The following is a 21,868-nucleotide window of genomic DNA, read 5'->3' on the forward strand; positions in this document are numbered from 1 at the left end:
ACCATTTGGCACTTTAATCACATGAGGCACAGCCATTTCTGCTAAGTCCAATCAAGGGGTACTGTTCTACAACATCGCCGTTAACTCCTTATCAAAGTGCAAAGGTCACTGTACATCTGTATAATGTCAAATAACAATGTCAGTATAAGGTCCTCCATTTTTATTACATTAATATAGCATGCAATAAATACGTCTGGCCACGGTGGTGCAGCAATTAGTGTTGTCACCTCACAGCAAGAGGTTCTCTGGTTTGATTCATGGCTGGAGTGTCTTCTGTGTAAAGTCTGCATGTCCTCTCTGCAGTCGAGTGAGCTTTAAAGACATGCAGGTAGGTGCGTGTGTGTGTGTGCCTTCTGTGAAGGTGGGGAATTTGGCTGGCAACTCAACACCATAAAAACTCCACTGCCAATCAATCTGTAGATGGGTGATCCACTGTAGCAACCCCTAACTGGGAAAATCCAAAAAACATTGCTAATATACTAATATGTATGAAACAGATGGCAGTGAGCCTACACACTGTGTGAAATGCTGTAATGGGAGTGGGGAGGGGACTGATGGTTAACCGAATTCAGAACAGAAGTCTGTTGCTAAGGGCAGAGGTGCAATTAGGATTTAGCAACTGTGTGTGAGTCTAGGAAACCTCAAATCGCCAAGACAGCAGCATGCTTTCAAGGTTAGTATTAAGACAAGCTAAAAGAAAAACAAGTGTGAAGATGTGTGTGTGTGTGTGTGTGTGTGTGTGTGTGTGTGTGTGTGTGTGTGTGTGTGTCTGTGTAACTTCTCATAAAAATACAAATACATATATAATGACATAGTGCTACAAAATCCTGATACCCCAAAATCCTGAGACTAAAATCTTGAAAGTTCAAAATACTGAAAACTCAAAATACTGAAAACACACAGGATACCAACACTTACAATATTCCAGAACAAGTACATACAGAAACATATCACCCTTCAAATATAAGCAGGGGGGCAAGCACCCTGCACCCCCATGTCGGGGGGCTGCACCCCCCACAACCCCTGCTATGTAAATATATCAACTCCAAGATTGCACTTCAATACACTAAGTGCAATCTCGGAGTTGATATACTTAAGTAGCAGGGGGTGTGGTGGGCACAGCCCCCCACATGGGGGGGGTGCAGGGGGGCTAGCCTCCCTGCTTATACTTGCAGAAGAATAATATGGTTTGTATTTTATTTGTTTATGTATGTACTTGTGCTGGAATATACTAAGTGTTGGTATCCTGTGTGTTTTCAGTATTATGAGTTTCAGTATTCTGAGTTTTCAGTATTTTGAACTTTCAGGACTTTGGCCTCAGGATTTTGGGCTTTCAGGATTTTGTAGCGCTCCCATATAGACACATGCACATATATGTAAATAAAAATGGTGAATGTATATGTGGTTGTGTTAAGTCAATCCACGTCTAAGCTTGTGCTGACCACAAAATTATTATTTTAAAATGATTTAGCCCATTTCTATTACTAAAGTGAAGGGCTTCGGCAGATCTCACTATGCCAGCATGTACCAGTGTGGTAGTTCATACTGCTAATCACACATCTCATAATATGAACAATTCAACTTGACATTAAATTAATCCTCAGATACCAAACATAAGTAAAAGAGCTGCAATGGAAGTAAAAGTAAAAAAAAAAACTAATTTAAACTTGACATAAAAATGAAATAAACAATTAAACATCTTAATTGTACTAACAATAAAACATCAAGCATAGAAAGGAAGTACTACAGATATGAAATAGACAAACAAAAAACTACTTGCATTATTCTGTTTTAGTAAAGGTTGCTATGTTCCAGTTTCTTTAACTTGATAATGCTCTTAATGATCATTCCGATTGAGTCCGGGCTTCCAATAATCTTTAAGTCAAATCTGTCATTCAACTTTTTTTTCTCACATTTTGTGTTCAGATTGCCTTGTAATGAGCCCAGGTCGAGTCTGTCAATGATATATAAAAAACAAAAAAAACAAGCTTTTCATATTTGCTGCAGACCTGAGGATATCTAGACAGGGGTTGTTGAAGCCCTTAAGCCTGATATCTGTGAGGAGTTTGGTCACTGTCAGCTTTACAGCGTTACTTGTTTTTTCTATGCAGAATGCTTTGCATTTTGTGTAGTTTGCCTCGTATACCACAAAGTTACTGTTACAGTTATATAGGTTAGTCCAGACATATTTGTTTTTTTTTTAAGTTTAGACATATAAAATAATTCTTTTGGCTCATAAATGCACAGCATCTGCATCCTGGGGGTTGCAAGGAAGGGCTCCTTCCTGCAGATCTTTGGACGTGTTCATTTCTTTTTAATTTTCTACCCAACTTCTAATATTTCTACCATTTTAAAAAATTAGGGATGTTTGAGTGTTCAGAACGTGACTGATAGACTGGACCCCCCTCATGATACTACAGTTTACAATCATATGTTAGCCACCAAATTCTCAGTGTCCTCTTTCCAGAAAACCTTGCTGCATTTGATCTAGGTCAGTAAGAAATCGGTCCATCTGTCCAGAGACTGTAGTCATTTTCATTCCCTGTGATTTGATGACATTAGCGATTTTGGGGTGTATGCTGTTAGCCTGCAGAAGTAGATTCACTCATGTAGAGTTCCTGTAAAGGTTATTCTTGAACTCTTCCCCATTTCAGCATTTCAGTTCTTACAAATGGTGATGTCCAGGAATTTCACCTTGTTGTAAATATAGTGGGCAGTGAAGTGTAAAACGTCTGTAGTGTTTTCGATGTACGAGAAGAAGTTATGCAGCTTGTCCAGGAAGCTCGTCAATAAAATGATAGTAACAATCCATGTATTGATAGAACTATGAGGAAAAGATGGTGTTCTCCTCCCATCTGGCCACGGCTATATTGGCTAGGCTGGGGGCCATAGCAGCTCTCATAGCTGTCCCCCTTGTTTGTACTATTTCTGATTGAGGTGAAAGTAGCTGTTGGTCGGTATGATGTCCAGCATATTCCCAATAGCTTTAATTTAACTATGGTTGGTGTTGGGCCTTGAGCCCATGTACTCTTTCACAGCATCACTGCTGTAGTTATGGGGAAGAACAGTGTATAGGGCTTCCACATCAATCGTGACTGGTACTATCTCTGGTTTTATTTTTGTTTCTTTGATTTTTTTTTTAGGAAATCGAGTGAGTTCAAAATGAAGGAGTTAGGACTTCTAGCAAGCTCACTAATTTTAATTTCCACATAAATGGATAAAGGCTGAGTGGCTGAGCTATCTCTTGTTGCTGCTGGACAATATGGAGGTTTTGGGTGCCAAAAAATTGAGGTATCCTAGGGTGAGGGACTGTCACAAAGCTGAAAAAATCATCATCAAGAAGTCCTGCTGAGTTAAGCTTGGCCATTCTGATGTCTTTGACCTTGTAAGCTTTTTTTACTTGTTTAATATTCACTCTCTTGTAGAAAATCTTATTCCTTAGTGTCTCTTCAACTTTATAACTGTATATCTCAATGAATGTGTTGAAGATGCTGCCTCTGCTTGTCTCCTTTTATAATCTTTTTTTACTTGCCTTCACTGAGTGATATTAGAGCTGACAGTTCTTGTGTGATTTTATAAAATTTCCTCTTTAAAAGTTTAGCTTGAATTCTATGCATATTGTTCTCACATTTTTCTTCATATGCCCAGATGGTAGGGTGAAGCGGAGGGGAAAAAGTGATAGATTTTGTTCACTGTTCTCTCTGTTACCTGCTGTTCTATTCCTAATTCAGTGCATTCTATCAGCTGTCTGCTTCTCTTTTCTGTCTCATGAAAAAATATTTTAAGATTCAGTTTTCTGCAAAACAGCATAAGGTCAATGGCCGTGGTAACAAGGTTGTTTCTGTTATGAGGACCAACTTTTCAACATTTTTCCAGTACTTTGGTCTCTGCAGCTGTTAATGGTGTCCTGGAATGGTTCCAGATTTTATTCTTGCATGTGTTTGTGGATGGCTGGTCTCATTTTCTCTGGTCCAGTCCTGCTTTTTGGGTACTGCCCTTTTCTGTTTGTATCCTTAAAACCTCTTGTTGCCCATTCTGGCTGACATTTTGTCCTTGGGGCAAGGGTTCTTCTGTAAATCTTTCTCTTGTTGTTTGCTGATTGGGTATTTATTGTTTAAAGCCTACTTGGTCTCTTCATTTGGTGGTGGGGATGCTCTGCTGACCATTGGAAAATCCTGCTGTGTGTTGTAAAGGTGATTGATGTGACTTTAGATCTGATGATTCTAAAGGTCACACACTAAGTTTATTTATGTGTCTGAGGAAGATTATCTCAGAAAAGGCTGGTAGTTTGTGTCATTGTGACTCCTACTAGGAATTGCTTTTTGAGTCTCCAATGTCTACATCATGTTGGCTACCAGGACTGCTATGAAGGCAGAAGCCACTGCCTGATGATTTTCTCAGTTTGTGTTAGATTTTTGTGGCTGTAGTCATTTCTGTCTCTTGCCAGATTACTAAATTTCCTTGTTGTGATGTTCTGCTCAAATCTGGCCACCCTCTCTTTATGAGCTTGAGTGTTTCTGGTGTGAGATCATTTTGAAAAGAATGTCTAATTTTTGTTTCCAGTTCCACCGTGGATGCTTTGAGTATGGCTTGTTGCCTTCTACTGCTCTCCAGTATGGTTTCAGTTAGTTTCTGTCTTGTTCCTTCCAATATATGATAGCATTTGTCGTTGATATCAGGATCAACATTATTCCATATGGGTCTTTTGTTAATTCTAAGCCCTCTGGAACCAGTTTATTTTCAAGATTTGTGCTTAGGTATATTTCCTCCCATCTTTATTTTTTTCAACCATATCTCCAGCACTTGTTGTGCTTTTATTTCAAACTGTTAATTTTTGGGGGGATCCATGGGTACAACGTTACCATCATATAAATTCCCTTTGAAACTCGGAGCTTGGAGTAGGTCAAAATAGTCTCACAAAGACCTTGGTCATTGCTGAGACCTGCAGGAGTGAAATATATCTCGTTTGTTAGATTTGTTGGATCAGTTTCATTCTGGAAAAGGGTTCTGTTAAAAGTCCAGCTATTAACCAATTAACCAAGCTTAATAGTCTAGGAGCTAGAAAATTCCTTAAGTGCCCGCATATGAAGCTAGTGAGCCAATCCCTGTACTTGGAAGTTGACCTGGTTAGATAGGAAATAACCAGGATGAATGCTTGATTAGACAATGTAAACTAGTACTGAGGAATTGTAGTTTTCCATCGCTAAGGTACACACTACCAGCAGTTTTAATCACACACTGTTTTGTACACCTTACTTTCCAGCATCTTTTGGCATTCTTCTGTCATACTCTACCCCTGATTCTCTGTGCCAGTTGGCTGCAGCTCCTCTGATTTTTGCTTTGACCTGTTCATTTAGATGTTCCTTCTACTCACCCACCCCTCCCAGGTACTTGAATCTGAGACACCTTGCCCTGGTGTATTTTTTGTCAGTATCTATGATTGGTGGCTTCATCCCCTCTTTTCCTTCAAACTGTAACATGCAAGTAACTACTTTAGATGCACTGTTTATTATCTCGACTCATATTAGATATTAAGCTGGTACTGAAAACTGTTGCAAGAGCAGAGGTAATCTATTATACGTCCTTTATCAATAAGATATGCATTACCTGCAATAACTTCGTATAGATCCTGGCTACTCTCTTCTCCCTTGGATTCCTCGGATTCCTCGGATTCATATGGTCCATCACAGAGAGCCCGACATTTCTCATACTCTGACAGAAATTCCAATAAAGACATTTCCAGCTGCTGAATAGCTTCCTCGTATTTCTCAACCTCATAGAGGCTTACTCCAGCATTATATAACACCTGTGTGAGATAATCATTTCACATATAGGACAGATTAGTGCAAAAGCTGTGCAACCAAGAAGGATTGTTTCAACAAATACTGTTGTTGCTTTTTTCTATAATTGTTATTTTGGAAAAAATGCTACTGCTGTAATTTAATTTTAATAAATGTGATCAATCAGTGAAAGAGTTTTCGTGTACAAGTAAGCTGCGACTATTCAATGTCAGTTTTACTATGACAACAGAGTCATCCACAATCTGTCCCTCAATACTACTCAGGGTACTATTGTTGGGACATCTCCAAGTTTTTTAATAATAGTGAAACATGCCATCTTAACCCATCATATGATAGGTCTCCTTGTGATGTGGCAGTACAGTTCAACATCTCCTTCATTAATGCTGCCTCCACACCTGCTGCCCTAAATGGCCAACTAAGTAGGAAAATAGACCCCAAAGGGTTGATACTTGAATTAATTTCTCCTCCATATCTAAAAGTCTTGTCTGAAAACTGCCTAAAAACTCCAGTTCTTCTCTTTTCCAGCAGGCTGCCTCCTATCTTAATTTCTTACGCCTGCAGCAGATGTTATTTAATACACTGTAACCATTCTTATCTTATGCCTTATTTCTGCATCCTATGCTCCTCCGCTTTGGAAAAAAAGCTGTTATCTTCAGCATTCTCAAAGTAGGTCCATCTTATACCTAGACCATTTTTTGGCCTGCAGCATCCCTGTCACCACTATTTAAAATCATGGAAAATTATAGTCATAGCCAACACCTGTGATCTCTGAATGCAACATCTTCCCCCTCATCATGGCTTCAGACCAAGTCAGGGAAAAAAAACTGTTGTCATAGATCAGATAAACTAGCAAGCTCAACTGAGGTCATTGTGCTTGAGCTGTTTTAGATCTTTCTAAAATCTTTGACAGCATGAATCAGCGTCTTTTCTAACAGTGGTTTGCCTTCTGCGGCATCACTCTACAATCTATTAACTGGTTCTCCAGTTATCCAGTAAGTAGAACCCAATCTGTGAAGTAGGCTGACGCACTCTTGTTGCCTCTTCATGACTCAAAGCGGTCTTTCATCTTCTCTTTTTCACCATCTTTCTTCATGAAAAATTCCTTTACCTCATTAAGTCTAAGCTTATCCAGTATACTGATGAATCTACAATACTCTGTACTGCTACTCAGGGACATAGCCAGGATTTGTGGAGTTGTTCACCATTTCTCAGAATGTTTGCCTTCCCCAGAGGTGCACACCCCTACCCCACCCCCAAACAGTGAATGTTTCTGAACAGCATTCCTCTTCAGTACTGAAAAAAACATTCATTATGGGAAATTCTAATCATTAAACCATGGTAAAATGCCACATTTTTATCATAGGTTTATAGGTATTTACTAGGCTAAGGATCACAAGAGCCTTTTTAAGCCTAGCAATGCATCCCAAATCTCTGACAAGTTCTGATACCCTTGATAAGTATTTAATTCCTAGCATAGCTCTGCTGTATTTCTACACTGTGCTACTCTGTGCACAAGTTCTCCTATACAAAGCATTAGCCACAACTATGTAATGAGTTTTGCTGCATTTCTGACTAGTAATTGCACATCTACACATAACTGTATTTTATGTTCTATTTTATTAACTGTTTCCTAATCTATAAGCTGTCTGACTGACTCAATGTATTGTATTTGCACTATATAGGGTCACAGATAAATAGGTAAGTACCAGCCTAGGTGCCCTTGAGGACCATTTTAAGCATAGACAATCTCTTTTTTTTTTGTTTGTGCTCAACTAACCTATTTCATTTGGTTAGAGATTGGCCTTACCAATCCCAATGTTGGTAATTATATATTACCCCCAATGAGAATAGTTGGGCTCATGCCATACATATTTTGAGGGGACACGTGCATGGGATAAAGGGGCAGTCCCGGGGTAAATGTTCTGTTTCCAGTCCATACATCCAAGTTGTACTTGAATATGGATAGGGATGAACTTTATTTTCTGTGGATGGGGATCCTCTGTGAGATATACCTGCCCCTCCAAAGCATTCTGTAGATGTTGCAGAAGAGGTTTAGATCCCTAGACCAAGTATTTCTGATGACATTTGACTTGCTGATGTGCAGTAACTGTATCAGCAATGGGTCGGAGGATGCTTTGTATGGCAAACAGAGGTCACCTCTTAGCGGCCTGTAGGATACTGAGTCTAGTAACATGGATTTGGGTCGGTCAATGTAGGACGGGTAGTTTAGGACTTGAAAACTTTTAGTAAGGTATCTGTGTGCTTTCCAGTTGTTGCATATGTCTGGATAGATAACATTCCAAAGCAGGCATTATATTCAATGATTTGCCTAATGAGTGCTGAGTAAAGGGGGGCAATGACATCCCCACATCTAGACAGAATCCCTTTGTTTATAAGCTGTGCCGTATGGAAGGGCTTTCTTACAACAATGGACACATGCTGGTCACAAGTTAGGTCACTGTTCACATAAGTTCCCAAATCCCAAACAACTAGGTCTACTCTTAGGGGCATATTGTCAATGTGGTAGTTCTCTGGGGTAGAGATCTTCCCAAAGGATACAATAATGCATTAATTCCTGCACTATGGCTAAGTTACTGAGGATTCAATGACTGCTCCTAGCTTGCATTCATCTGCAAACTTAATCAGTCAGATCCCTTTGGTATTGGCTTTTACTTCAGAAAAGTAGATGCCAAAGAGGAGAGGCCTCAGCACTGACCCCTGGGGGATTCCACTGGTGGCTGGTCTTTTTGTGGAGGTAGCTTCCCCTATTTCGATCTACAGCCTATATGTGAGACAGATGGCAATCTAGCAGGTGAGGGGATTGTTCTCACTTTAGTAGTGCAAAATGGAGACTCAGCAAAGATTGTTCTCAGTTTATTTAGCTTTTCTGCTATATATACATACGTACATATATATATATATATATATATATATATATATATATATATATATTTCTAATTTATTATACTATCTAGGTATATGTCATGAAGATGGTCAATTATTTATTCTATAATTACTTAACTCATTATACTTGTCTAACTACTTTTTATTGTTCAATTTTTATAGGCTCTATATTACCTGATCAAAAACTGTATTCATCGAATGTCTTTTCTCCAAACGGCCATTTCAGCAAATTTTTTCTTAGGGGAAAAAATGCTTGGCTATCATTGTGAATTTGCCCTTTTCCCCAGTGTAGTGCAATTTTGTAGTTTGTATATTTAGTTAGGGGGGTGTGAGGGATGCAGACCCTCACATTGGGGAGTGTGGGGGTTGAAACACCCCACTTTGAAAGATTTGAAATTGTGTTCTGTTTCTGGTTGGCCAAGCAATTTTTCCCCTAGGAAAAAATTAGCTGAAGTGGCCGTTCGCAAAAATGGAAGTTTGATATTTAGTGATCGGCAAAAAGGCATTCAATGTGTAGGTTTTTCAATGTGGTAATATAGACCCGTTTTTATATTATATAACAATGTTATTACTGAAAAAGGGGTCCAGGGCTCCAGCTCTCCTACATGCTAGAAAACAAATAAATAAGGAAAAATAAAAACATCTGCTTGTATGAAATTCCACTCTCCTGCACTTATAACTTAAATGTTTGGAGGTCCAAGTAGTGTCATACCATGAACTTCTCAAAATGTAGATTTTACTTTATAATAGTCACCCTCTTGGAGCAGTTGGCTCTACAAAAATATTAGGAGATTCTAGATTTATATTCAAGCAGCATGTAAATCTTTTGTCCCATGTACAAACTTCAAGCTTGGACTTTTCTGTGGCACAAATTACTTTTGGACTGAATAAGCCTATATCGCTAGTTGCCCAAGCATGTTTGCTTTCATGCCTTTCCTATGTTTTATTGCTTCTTCCATACAAACCAAACTAAGCATCAGGGAGTCTTGCAGCAGAATTACTATGATTGCTGCTACACATGTCTCACAGACCCAGCACTGAATCTCCATTTACCGCATATCCTGGCTAGAGTCTGGCTACCATCTTCAGTGAGGGTTCCTGAAAAATGATCCACAACATCCTGTATTGATCTATTGGGTAATCTACCCTTATAATGTTAGATCTGCTAGCCAAAACACAAACGTTTTTGCCATAATCGTCCTGGAAATTCTATCTTTTCTACTATGCTTCTGAAGTTGTGGAAGTGTCCTCCTACTACAGTCCGACAAGTCTTACCCAGGCCTGGTTTTATGAAGGTTCTCATGATTCATCTCCTAAAGGACATCAGGCTGCTAGAAGGGATTCACAGGAAATCTTCTAGAAACATCCATGAGATGGATAGATGGAGGGGGTGGATGGATGGAAAGGAATACCACTTGAAGCAAAACGAGCTGAAGAGCTCAATATCTTGATATTTGAAAGCAGAGGAGTCAAGGAAGACATGATGCTAATGCATAAGATGATCTCAGGAAGATGGGGAGGAGTCATCCAGAATACAAAGGACAGAGAGGGATGGAACAGGCACAGGCAGCAGATTGTAGGGACTAACTGCTAAATTATTTCAACTGACTGTATTGATTCAGTTGTGCCTCACTGTTACTGTGGTTACTATTCAGAGATTATATCTCTTGATACTTTGTTTCTTTGAAGACCAGCTTCTCAAGACCTGCTCAGCTTACTATCAGCACAATGTTGCTTTATGCCATTAGATGGTTATTATTTGCAATTTGCATGCTCAACATTTTGTTTGGTCAGTGTTTCCAGACTTGTCTTACTCTTTGGCTTGTTTTGATTTGATGGTTTGCTAGATACTGGACAATGATTTAAAGTTATTATGCTGAGGTGCCTTGTTTTGAACACAGTGCTCTTATCTTGACTTAAGGAGCATCAAATCATCACAAAACCTTGGGGTTGTGGTTTACTTGCTGGGACCAATTACAGTATGTTGGACTCTTGGACTGAAATGTTGATCGAATCTCATGAACAGACTGAACAGTAAGCCTTTATCTATATCTATATGTATTTCTATATCTATATATATAACTGCATCTGTATCTATGTCTATAGCTATATCTATATCTATATCTGTATCTATATCTATATCTGTATCTATATCTGTATCTGTATCTGTATCTATATCTATATCTGTATCTATATCTGTATCTGTATCTATATCTGTATCTATATCTGTATCTGTATCTATATCTGTATCTGTATCTATATCTGTATCTGTATCTATATCTATATCTGTATCTGTATCTATATCTATATCTGTATCTGTATCTATATCTATATCTGTATCTATATCTGTATCTATATCTGTATCTGTATCTATATCTATATCTGTATGTATATCTATATCTATATCTATATCTGTATCTGTATCTATATCTGTATCTGTATCTATATTTATATCTATATCTATATCTATACCTATATCTGTATCTATATCTGTATCTATATTTATATCTATATCTATATCTATATCTATATATATACCTATATCTGTATCTATATCTATATTTATATCTATATCTGTATCTGTATCTATATCTGTATCTATATCTGTATCTATATCTGCATCTGTATCTATATATATATCTATATCTGTATCTATATCTATATCTATATCTATATATATACCTATATCTGTATCTATATCTATATTTATATCTATATCTGTATCTGTATCTATATCTGTATCTATATCTGTATCTATATCTGTATCTATATCTATATCTATATCTGTATCTATATCTATATATGTATCTATATATATATATCTATATCTGTATCTATATCTGTATCTATATCTATATCTGTATCTATATCTATATCTGTATCTGTATCTATATCTATATATATATCTGTATCTGTATCTGTATCTATATCTATATCTGTATCTATATCTGTATATATGTCTATATCTGTATCTGTATCTATATCTATATCTATATCTGTATCTGTATCTGTATCTATATCTGTATCTATATCTATATCTGTATCTGTATCTATACCTATATCTGTATCTGTATCTGTATCTATATCTATATCTGTATCTATATCTATATTTATATCTATATCTATATCTACAGCTATATCTTTATCTATATTTATATATATATCTATATCTATACCTATGTCTGTACCTGTATCTATATCTATATCTACATTTATATCTTTATCTATATTTATATCTATATCTATATCTGTATCTATATCTATATCTGTATGTATATCTATATCTATATCTGTATCTATATCTATAACTATATCTGTATCTGTATCTGTATCTATATCTGTATCTGTATCTATAGCTATATCTATATCTATATCTATATCTATATCTGTATCTACAGCTATATCTTTATCTATATTTATATATATATCTATATCTATACCTATGTCTGTATCTGTATCTATATCTATATCTATATCTGTATCTATATATATATCTATATCTACAGCTATATCTTTATCTATATTTATATATATATATATATATATCTATATCTATACCTATGTCTGTATCTGTATCTATATCTATATCTATATCTACATTTATATCTTTATCTATATTTATATCTATATCTATATCTGTATCTATATCTGTATCTGTATCTATATTTATATCTATATCTATATCTATACCTATATCTGTATCTGTATCTGTATCTATATCTATATCTGTATCTATATCTGTATCTGTATCTATATCTATATCTATACCTATAACTGTATCTGTATCTATATCTTTATATATATCTATATCTATATCTACATTTATATCTTTATCTATATCTATATCTATATCTATACCTATATCTGTATCTGTATCTATATCTATATTTATATCTTTATTTATATTTATATCTATATGTATATCTGTATCTATATCTATATTTTTATCTATATTTATATCTATATCTATATCTATCTATATATTTTTTCTATACTATGTCTTCAGTTCCAGTATTCTGTACCGTTTTTCATCTTTTGCTTTATCAACATGAAGTCAAAGAATAATTGAGCTTTGATTTTGAGAGTAGTCGATGAATGAACAGGTTTAACATAGGATCATAGGAGGTTACTAGGCTAATGGCCCTAGGGCCCTTACAAGCCTAGCCATGTTTAACCAATGTTCCCTGTTAGATCTAGGGATACAGTCTATGGTTACATGCAGATCAAGATTAGCACCAACTGCCTGTATCCAAGAGGGACACAGGTGAAACCCCCGGGATAAATTTGCAGTTTCCTATCAAGTTGCCAGAGTTATACTTAAATAGGGTCATTGAGGGCCTCTGCTTAACTTGAATTGGTAATTTGGTCCAGAGGAGTGGCAACCTTTGGGAGACATATCTGTTTCTCCAGCAAGTCCTACTGATGCCACAGGCTAGGTTAAGGTCCCTAGAGTGAGTGAATCCCATTTGACTTACGGATGTGCAGCCTTTCCATTAAGACAGGATCAGAGAATGCTCTGTAGACCAGGTACAAGTGGGTCTATATTATATTTCCGAAATGGCATTGCAGCTGTTTCGACGACACATAAACAGCGAAATTCAAAAACAGCGAAACCGCAGGTCACTGTAGACCAACAATACATAACAGACCAGTTAAAACATTTCAAAGTGGGGGGCTTCGACCCCCACACCCCCCATGTAGTATAAATACCACCCTTGGTCTCCCCTGAAAAGAGGCTACTAGCCTAGTGGGACTAACCCAGTCAACAAAGATGGATGGATGGATAAATAAATAAATGCATACTTACATACATACATATGTTTCACATTAGAAATTTGTATGGCCTTTCATACATTTGCCAACTGTCTCTTCCATTCTTTGTGCTTCAGAGAACTGCCTGAATAGTGATCTATTAAAATGGTCATCATTACCAACTCATTTTGTTTCTGCTGTCCCAAACAGTGTAAGTGATCTGTCCTATACTGGTTGTCAATACATGAGCTGATGATGATTTTACAGGTTTGACAGGTAGAAATTGTAAGTATTCATAAATCTTCACAAGGTAATAGTCTCTGCTATCTCTAGGTCCATAAAAGTAAATGATGATACTTAGGTTCATAGGTAGGTACTAGGCTATCGGCCCTAGGGCCCATACAAGCCTAGACAAAAAATGTACCCTGGCTTTCGCCACCCAAGAAAATTATTTTGCTGTGCCCCTGTCGAGCAGAGCCACAGAAGTGATCCCCGGGATGAATTTCCCATTTCCCATCCAATCATCAAGATTTTTCTTGAAGAGTGCTAATGAGGAGCTCTGTTTGACATACATAGGTAGTCTGTTCCAGAGTATGGGAAGTCTATGGGACAGGAATCTATCCCTCCACCATGTTCTGTTTATTGTGGTGACAAGGTTTAGGTCCCTAGAGCATGCAGCTCAGAGGGATTGGGATTTCTTTAAGTGGAGCATGTCCAACAGCTCTGGGTTTGAAATAGCTTTGTATGTTAGGCAGAGATTGCCCCTGAGTAGGCGATATGCGATGGAGTAAAGCTGTAGTTTTTTGAGACGGTCTGCATAGGGCATCTGTTTGAGGCCAGTAATCCTCTTTGTGAGGTATTTCTGTGGTCTTTCCAGTTGTTGTAGATGTCTTGTGAGGTACATACCAAAAGCGGCGTTGTACTCTATAATGGGTCTAATGAGTGATGACTAGAGGGGAACAATGACCTCTTTTTTTCTGGATGAGAATCCTTTTGTGATGAGATGAGCCACGTAGAAGGATTTCCTGACCACTGTGGCAATGTGATTATCAATGGAGAGACTACTGTTCACCTGTGTCCCAAGGTCTCTTATCACACATTCTGTGTTAAGTAGATTGCTGCCTATGTGGTAGTTCATGGGTACAGAGTGTACTATGTGCACCTGACACAGGCAGCCCTGCAGCACCACCCACAATGCTGGGACACCCACAAGGTAAGTGACACACACACATGCCAGTCGGGGGGGGGGGTCACATACCCAACAACAGTCACAGCCAGCAGGACAGGTGTAGACAAGCACAAACAAAGGCTGTGCTATGGTCTCTGAATGAGGCCTATGGGTAACCTCTACCCCCAGGCCTACACAGACAGACTACAGCAGTGCAATGTCAGATCTGAAGGGTAGGAAATCAGAAACTAATAAGTAAGTAAATAAAAGCTACGATCTGTAGTACACTGGTATGCCTCTAGCCGGCACGATAGGTAAGGTAAGACTACAGACTGAAATGGAGTACCTGACATACCAGTACAGTCCTAGCAAATGTGCACAAGTGTCAGGTGTGGCCCCCCCAATCCTATGTAGAAATGGAGTCACAGTCAGGTGTGCCCCCCCACAATCCTGTATAGAAATAGTCAGGTGTGCCCCCCCATCCTACGTAGAAATATAGTAACAGTCAGGAGTGCCCCCCCAACCCTGTGTAGAAATGTAGAAATAGTCAGATATGCCCCCCACCCTACTTGGAAATATAGTAACAGTCAGGTGTGCCCCCCCCAATCCTGTGTAGAAATGTAGAAATAGTCAGGTGTGCCCCCCCCATCCTACGTAGAAATATAGTAACAGTTAGGTGTGCCCGCAATCCTGTGTAGAAATGTAGAAATAGTCAGGTGTGCCCCTAACCTGTGTAGAAATGTAGAAACAGGTGTGCCCCCCAACCTGTGTAGCCCTGCTATGCAGAAATGTAGTTACAGTCAATGCCAAATGATCGATGGATACCCTGCAGAGACAGCATGCTACCTGTCGGAGTGCAACACAAAGGTCAGCATTACCGTACAAACTACCTAGACTTGATCCACACATGCAATACAGATGGCCATACTGGGCATGCTCACACACTTAGAGAAATGAAGGCAATGTCAGTCAACAACATACTGAAAGGTCATACTGGGCATGCTCACACACCTAAACACATGAAGGCCATGTCTACAAACACCAGTGGACCAGACATATCAGGCAGTCGCAGACATATCAGGCAGTCGCAGTTGTTAGTGCAGACACTCATCAATATGCACAACTCATGCCTTGCACACACAGTGGATAGGAATACAGACATATATATATAAGGACAACACACTATAATAAGCCAAAGGTAGATGGACATAGATATGTGGAAGAGGGTGACTGTGAGAAGGAGCCATCCAGGCCTGTCCCACCCAGCATACAGCCAAAGGGCCCCAAACACATGAGGTGCAGATGTCACTCACTGCAGATACTAGCCACCAGTATCTGTCAGCATTACAGACTATGTGGTGCATGTGCCAGCTGTGCAACATGACTGTACAAGGAAGTAGTCATCTAGCAGCTGTATACACGTACCTGTGAAATATGACCCTGTGTGTGCCCGCATGTGGCATGTCAACCCCTAGATGAATGGGTTATAGCCCATGAACACACACACTGCCCTCCCCATAGCCCTACTATGACAAGCCTGCTGAGGTCATCCAATGTGAAATACACCTTTGGGAGAGTTGTAGCCCAGTAATCTCCATGGCACATCATATAACTGCGTACTGCTGTAGTGTGATAAACTAGTTAGGTAGAAGTTCTAATCCCATACTTGACAACTGTGTGTGTGTGTTTGCGTGCATGTCTGTCTGTCTGTCTCTGACTGTGTAAAGAGCAATGCTTGTTAGGGTACTCACACTGCCTACAAATTATAGACTCAACTCTGGCAAGGCTGCTGATGTCATCCACCTAGCAATACACCTCTGGGAAAGTTGTAGACCAGTAATCTCTGTAGCGCATCCTGTAACTGTGTACTGCTGTAGTGTGATAAAGTAGGTAGGTGTTCTATTCCCAGACATGGCAAGTGTGTATGTCTGTCTGTGTAGAGAGTGATGTTTTTTAGGGTACTCACACTGCCTACAATTCATATACTCAACTTTGGCAAGGCTGCTGATGTCACCTACCTAGAAATACACCTCTGGGAAGGTTGTACCCCAGTAATCTCCATAGCATGTCCTGTATCTGTATATTGCTGTAGTGTGATAAAGTAGTTAGGTAGGTGTTCTAATCCCACGCATGGCAAGTGTGTGTGTGTGTGTCTGTGTAGAGAGCAATGCTTTTTAGGGTACTCACACTGCCTACAATTCATATACTCAACTTTGGCAAAGCTGCTGATGTCACCCACCTAGAAATACACCTGTGGGAAGGCTGTAGCCCAGTAATCTCTGTAACACATCCTGTAACTGCATACTGCTGTAGTATGATAAAGTAGTTTGGTAGGTGTTCTAATCCCAGACATGGCAAGTGCATGTGTCTGTCTGTCTGACTCTGTCTGTGTAGAGAGCAATGCTTTTTAGGGAACTCACACTCCCTAGAATTCATATACTCACCTTTGGCAAGGCTGCTGATGTCACCCATCTAGAAATACACCTCTGGGAAGGTTGTAGCCCAGTAATCTCCATAGCACATGCCATAACTGCGTATTGCTGTAGTGTGATTTAGAACTGTGGTAAGGTTCCATCCCCACCAATGGCAATTCTGGATGTTTTGTATGTGTTTCAATGTCTGTGTATGGAGCAATGCATTATAGGCTAGTCACAGTACATTTCAAATGGCCTATTTTGGCAATCCTGCTGATGTCATTCATTGTGAAATACACCTTTGGGGAAGGAGTTTTCCAGTAATCCCGTGGCGCATCCTATGACAGCTCCATGCTATAGTGTGATACAGACCTCTGTTAGGGGTTCTGTACCCACACATGTCAGTTGTGGATGTTTTGTGTGCATGTCACTGCCTGTGTAGGGAGCAATGCATTTTAGGCTAGTTACACTCAGTACATTTCAAATGTCCTACTTTGGCAATCCTGCTGATGTCATTCATTGTGAAATACACCTTTGGGGAAGGAGTTCTCTAGTAATCCCCATGGAGTGTACTATAACTGTTTAATGCTGTAGTGTAATAAACTCATTAGGTAGGGGTTCTATTCCCAGACAAGACAGGTGTGTGTGTGTGTGTGTGTGTGTGTATGTGTGTGTTTGTAACTCCTATCCTGTGTGGAGGTGGTTGGGAGTGTATGGCCAATGTGGACTAGGTTTTGCATGTTTCTTATATGGTGGCCCTACTATATATCACAATGTCCACTGTACAGGGATAACAGATGTGACATTGCTGAGAGGCTGGGATGCAAAGCCATACCCATACATGTGACATCAAGGCCAGGCAATCACAGTTAGCAACTCCAGTATTACCCAGAGCACACTCTCAACCCATGTCTCATACACACACATGCCTAGGCAACAGCCAATATGTGGGTAGTACACTGCATATTGGCCACTGATAGTAACTATGGAGTGATAGCAGTGGGCTACAGAGGGCATGGCACCCTGTCTGTCCAATATGCACGTACATACAGACAGAGCACCTCCCCCATGTTCCCTAATGGACACTTGTGGGGCCATCACGTGACCTACAAAGGACATACCATGCCTGACAACATGCCTTGTATGGACAGATGCCACTGACACCAGGGAATGCCATTATCATGCTATCAATGTAGATGCAGGGTAAACCTGCTGGCCATTACCAGTTTCCGCAACAGGTGGGCATTGCTCACATCTGATGATAATCTGTGTTCACAACATGGGCCAGACACCCCAGGTACAGTTCCACATATCACTGTACATGCATGTGGGAGGTGTGCACATCCCAGACACCATCCATGTCATGGGCTAAGGAACACATAAATGGCAAGGGATGCACAGCATTGGCCACACACAATAGTCACTCAGGTGACTGGATGGGGGATGCAATACCCACCTGATGCAGAAACTACAGCCCTGAGCCACAATGCAGACCATTGTCATGTGGCCTGATGCCAAGGTATACCCATTGTCTAGCCTTGTATAGCCGTTTGGCACAGTTGATCACCACTCACCCATGCAGACATGCATGCATGCAGGTCAGTACTGGCACCCTGTGTATTTGTGTGTGTGCTGTATGGTGCATATGTTCACATCCACACTCGCTACAACCCCCACTGGCATACAGATACATGCTGTCTGATGTCAGAAAATTCCCCATACCCTTTGCCCATACAACCTCTGTATGACCCATGTGGTGCATGTGATATGTGCTGTGGCAATCCCACTACTGATGAGTTGTAATCCTGGCCCTGCCAAGTGTGTCAATGTGTGTGCATCCCTGTGAGAATGTGGCTGTGTTGACGCTGGCACCTGTTCCTGTGGACAGGTACATGTATGTCACCTACTGTATAGCTACCGTATCCCTGTTGCAGTTGTCACTCACCATCACATATATATTCTGAGGGATCCACAACAGATAACCTATGTGGTGCATCCAATAACTGCATAGAACTGTGATAGCACTACATAGTCATCAGGGTTTTGATACCCAGTGCTGGTAGGTGTGTGACACAAACATGCTTAGGTTTTACTCTCCCACCCCTCCCTGACATGTCTTTGCCTCTGTCTGCCTCTCCCACTCCCTCTCTGGTGGAAGGTGGAGAGCTACACCTCCTTTGCTTAGGCAGCAGCATGTGTATTTTAAATGATGCCCATGATCAGCTGATGGCCTCTGCACGAATTGCAGCACTCCCCTAGCTGACTGCATGTGGAACAGCTGTGGTAACCTTCCCATAGCCAATTGCATGGAAACACACTCCAATATCTAGGAACATCATGATAGTGTTGGCCCTTTTCATCCACTGTGTGCAGGAACTAGATCTGTTCTTTGGCAAACAGCATCTCAGATGGATTGGGGATTTACCTCTAACAACATACACTGTGGAAACAGGGCAACACACAGGAGGGGGATGTGCCTGACATGACTACAGACCGTAAGTGCTGCTATACTGCATTTGGAGTAATGTTGGTTTAACAGTGTGTGTGTGTGTGTAGATATGGGTGTCCTACATGTCTCAATACCTGCCATGTTAGTTCTATGTTTATGAGGAAAAAAAATTTCTGGAACATATCAATTCTAGTAGTGAATATTTGAAATTTACATCATCTTACAGTCCAACAGGTATAGCGTATTTGGATACTTATGTGTATAAGAGTGATAACATATTTAAATCTAAGATTCATAGAAAAAATACATTTTCCAATAGTTATCTGGAATATACAAGTAATCATCCCAGGAAATTGTTAACAGATATATATAAAGGACAATTAAAAGAGCTGTGAGAATGACTTCATCTTACTCCGACATGTTGGATGAAGTCAGATATATTACTTCACTATTCAGTGACAGAGACTATGATAAGACTATGATGTCTAGTGTTAAAAAACAGGTAATAGAGGGATGGGGTAAAAAATATATACCCTTGTTAGGGTATAAATCTAACCATAATAACACTGTAGATAATTTACAAGAGTTGAATGGAAATGATATAGGACCAAAATATAGTAGAGCCTGTATACTTGAATAAGGTCCATATACATCTAGGATTAAAACAATTATATGTTCTAATTGGAATATAATTATTGCAGATCATGATTTATTTGATATACTAGGACCACAACCCATGTTTGTTAACAGAATGGGACACAATTTGAAGCAAATTATGGAAAGGGGTCCTATTTACAAAAGTCTTGCTATTAAACGCACTACTAAATGTGGTAACTGCAATACATGTTCAGTGATATTTGAAGGAGACGAAATTATACTTAATAATATTAACAAGTCACGTATTAGATGTAAACAGGGAAATTGTAGCACTAAGTTAATAATATATTTGGCTAAATGCTTGATGTGTTCCGGTTATTATATAGGGAAGATGGAAAGGGAATTCCATCAACGTATTTATGCCCACTTATATAATATTAAAAAGAAGGATGAAAAAAATGCATTATACAGACATATTATGAAGAATGGTGATGAGCACACTTTTACTTTTGCAATAATTGATACTGTTAGAATAGACCCGAAGGGAGGAGATTATAAAGGACAGCTATCATATAAAGAAATTTGGTGGCAACTATTCACGGACACTTCAACACCCCCTGGGCTTAATGATTCTATATCCCTAAAGTCTTTGTTAAATAAACTGTGTTAAATGCATTAAGTTATACATTATATATATATATATATATATATATATATATATATATATTTATGTTTTTATTAGTGTAGACTGTTTATCAAATATTCACAAGATCAGACAGAATAAGAATATATATGTAAATATTGGTTTTATGTATACATTTTGTTGCACTAGGCATTGTATCAAGTGCATATTCTTTTAAATGTTAATTGATTTGTCGCCAAAAAGTTTTTAAAAATGTAACGGTTGTAAGATTTTATTAGCTCTGATGAAGCCTGCGATTCGGCGGGTGAAAGCACTTAACTTTTATTACATTAAATTTGGATTTTATTAGTTTGGTCTGCAGCGTTTTGGTCTTCAGTAGTGCATTTGTTTTAAGCACTCATATTGGCAGCTGTACTTGTCTCAAGACTACATAGCGGTTGGCGTTCTTGTACTTTGCTTCTGATCTGTACAGGAGAAGCCATGTTCATGCTTGATCTTTTACTGGACCCATATCCCTGTCCGATCCTTACTGGGGTCATGTTTACATTTCACACTTAGTGAAACCATGTTTATGTCTGTTTACTGGAGCCATATCCCTGTCCGATCCTTACTGGGGTCATGTTTACATTCCACACTTAGTGAAACCATGTTTATGTCTGTTTACTGGAGCCATATCCCTGTCCGATCCTTACTGGGGTCATGTTTACATTTCACACTTAGTAAAACCATGTTTATGTCTGTTTACTGGAGCTGTGCTTTTGTTTACCTTATGTAGAGTTGTGTTTGTGTCTGCTTCAAACTGTGGCTATGTTTATAGGTCTGTTCTTTACTGGTGCCATCATTATTGGAGTTATATTTATGCTCAAATGTTTTGTCTTTACTGAGTATCTGTTTGTGCATTTGAGTCTGCACATGTGATCTAAACTGTGAGGTAATGTCTATTATGCATTACAACACAACGTCTGAGCTAGAATAAATTTTCCTTAGCAGGAATGGCAAGTGGTAATATAGTCAACACTCAGTTTCTGGGTCCCACTAATAAACGCATTTGCATCATACCTAAAGAAGCTAGGAATCAGCCTTAAATTGGTTTCTGCCCTTTAACAACAAGAAAAGTTACATGAAACATGAATGCATGAC

General features: G+C 39.1%; 1 protein-coding gene across 1 annotated transcript in view; it reads right to left on the reverse strand.

Annotated features, from left to right (window-relative positions):
• P3H3 (prolyl 3-hydroxylase 3) overlaps positions 1–21,868 on the reverse strand; it is a 383,658-nt gene that overhangs the window by 337,546 nt on the left and 24,244 nt on the right. The window contains exon 3 of the mRNA XM_044079609.1: positions 5,608–5,806. Coding sequence (XP_043935544.1) covers positions 5,608–5,806 — 199 coding nt within the window. The remainder of the gene's footprint in view (positions 1–5,607; positions 5,807–21,868) is intronic.

Source organism: Protopterus annectens, chromosome 8.part0 (genome assembly GCF_019279795.1).
Source record: "Protopterus annectens isolate FY-2018-M chromosome 8.part0, PAN1.0, whole genome shotgun sequence".
NCBI classification, from domain to species: domain Eukaryota; kingdom Metazoa; phylum Chordata; order Ceratodontiformes; family Protopteridae; genus Protopterus; species Protopterus annectens.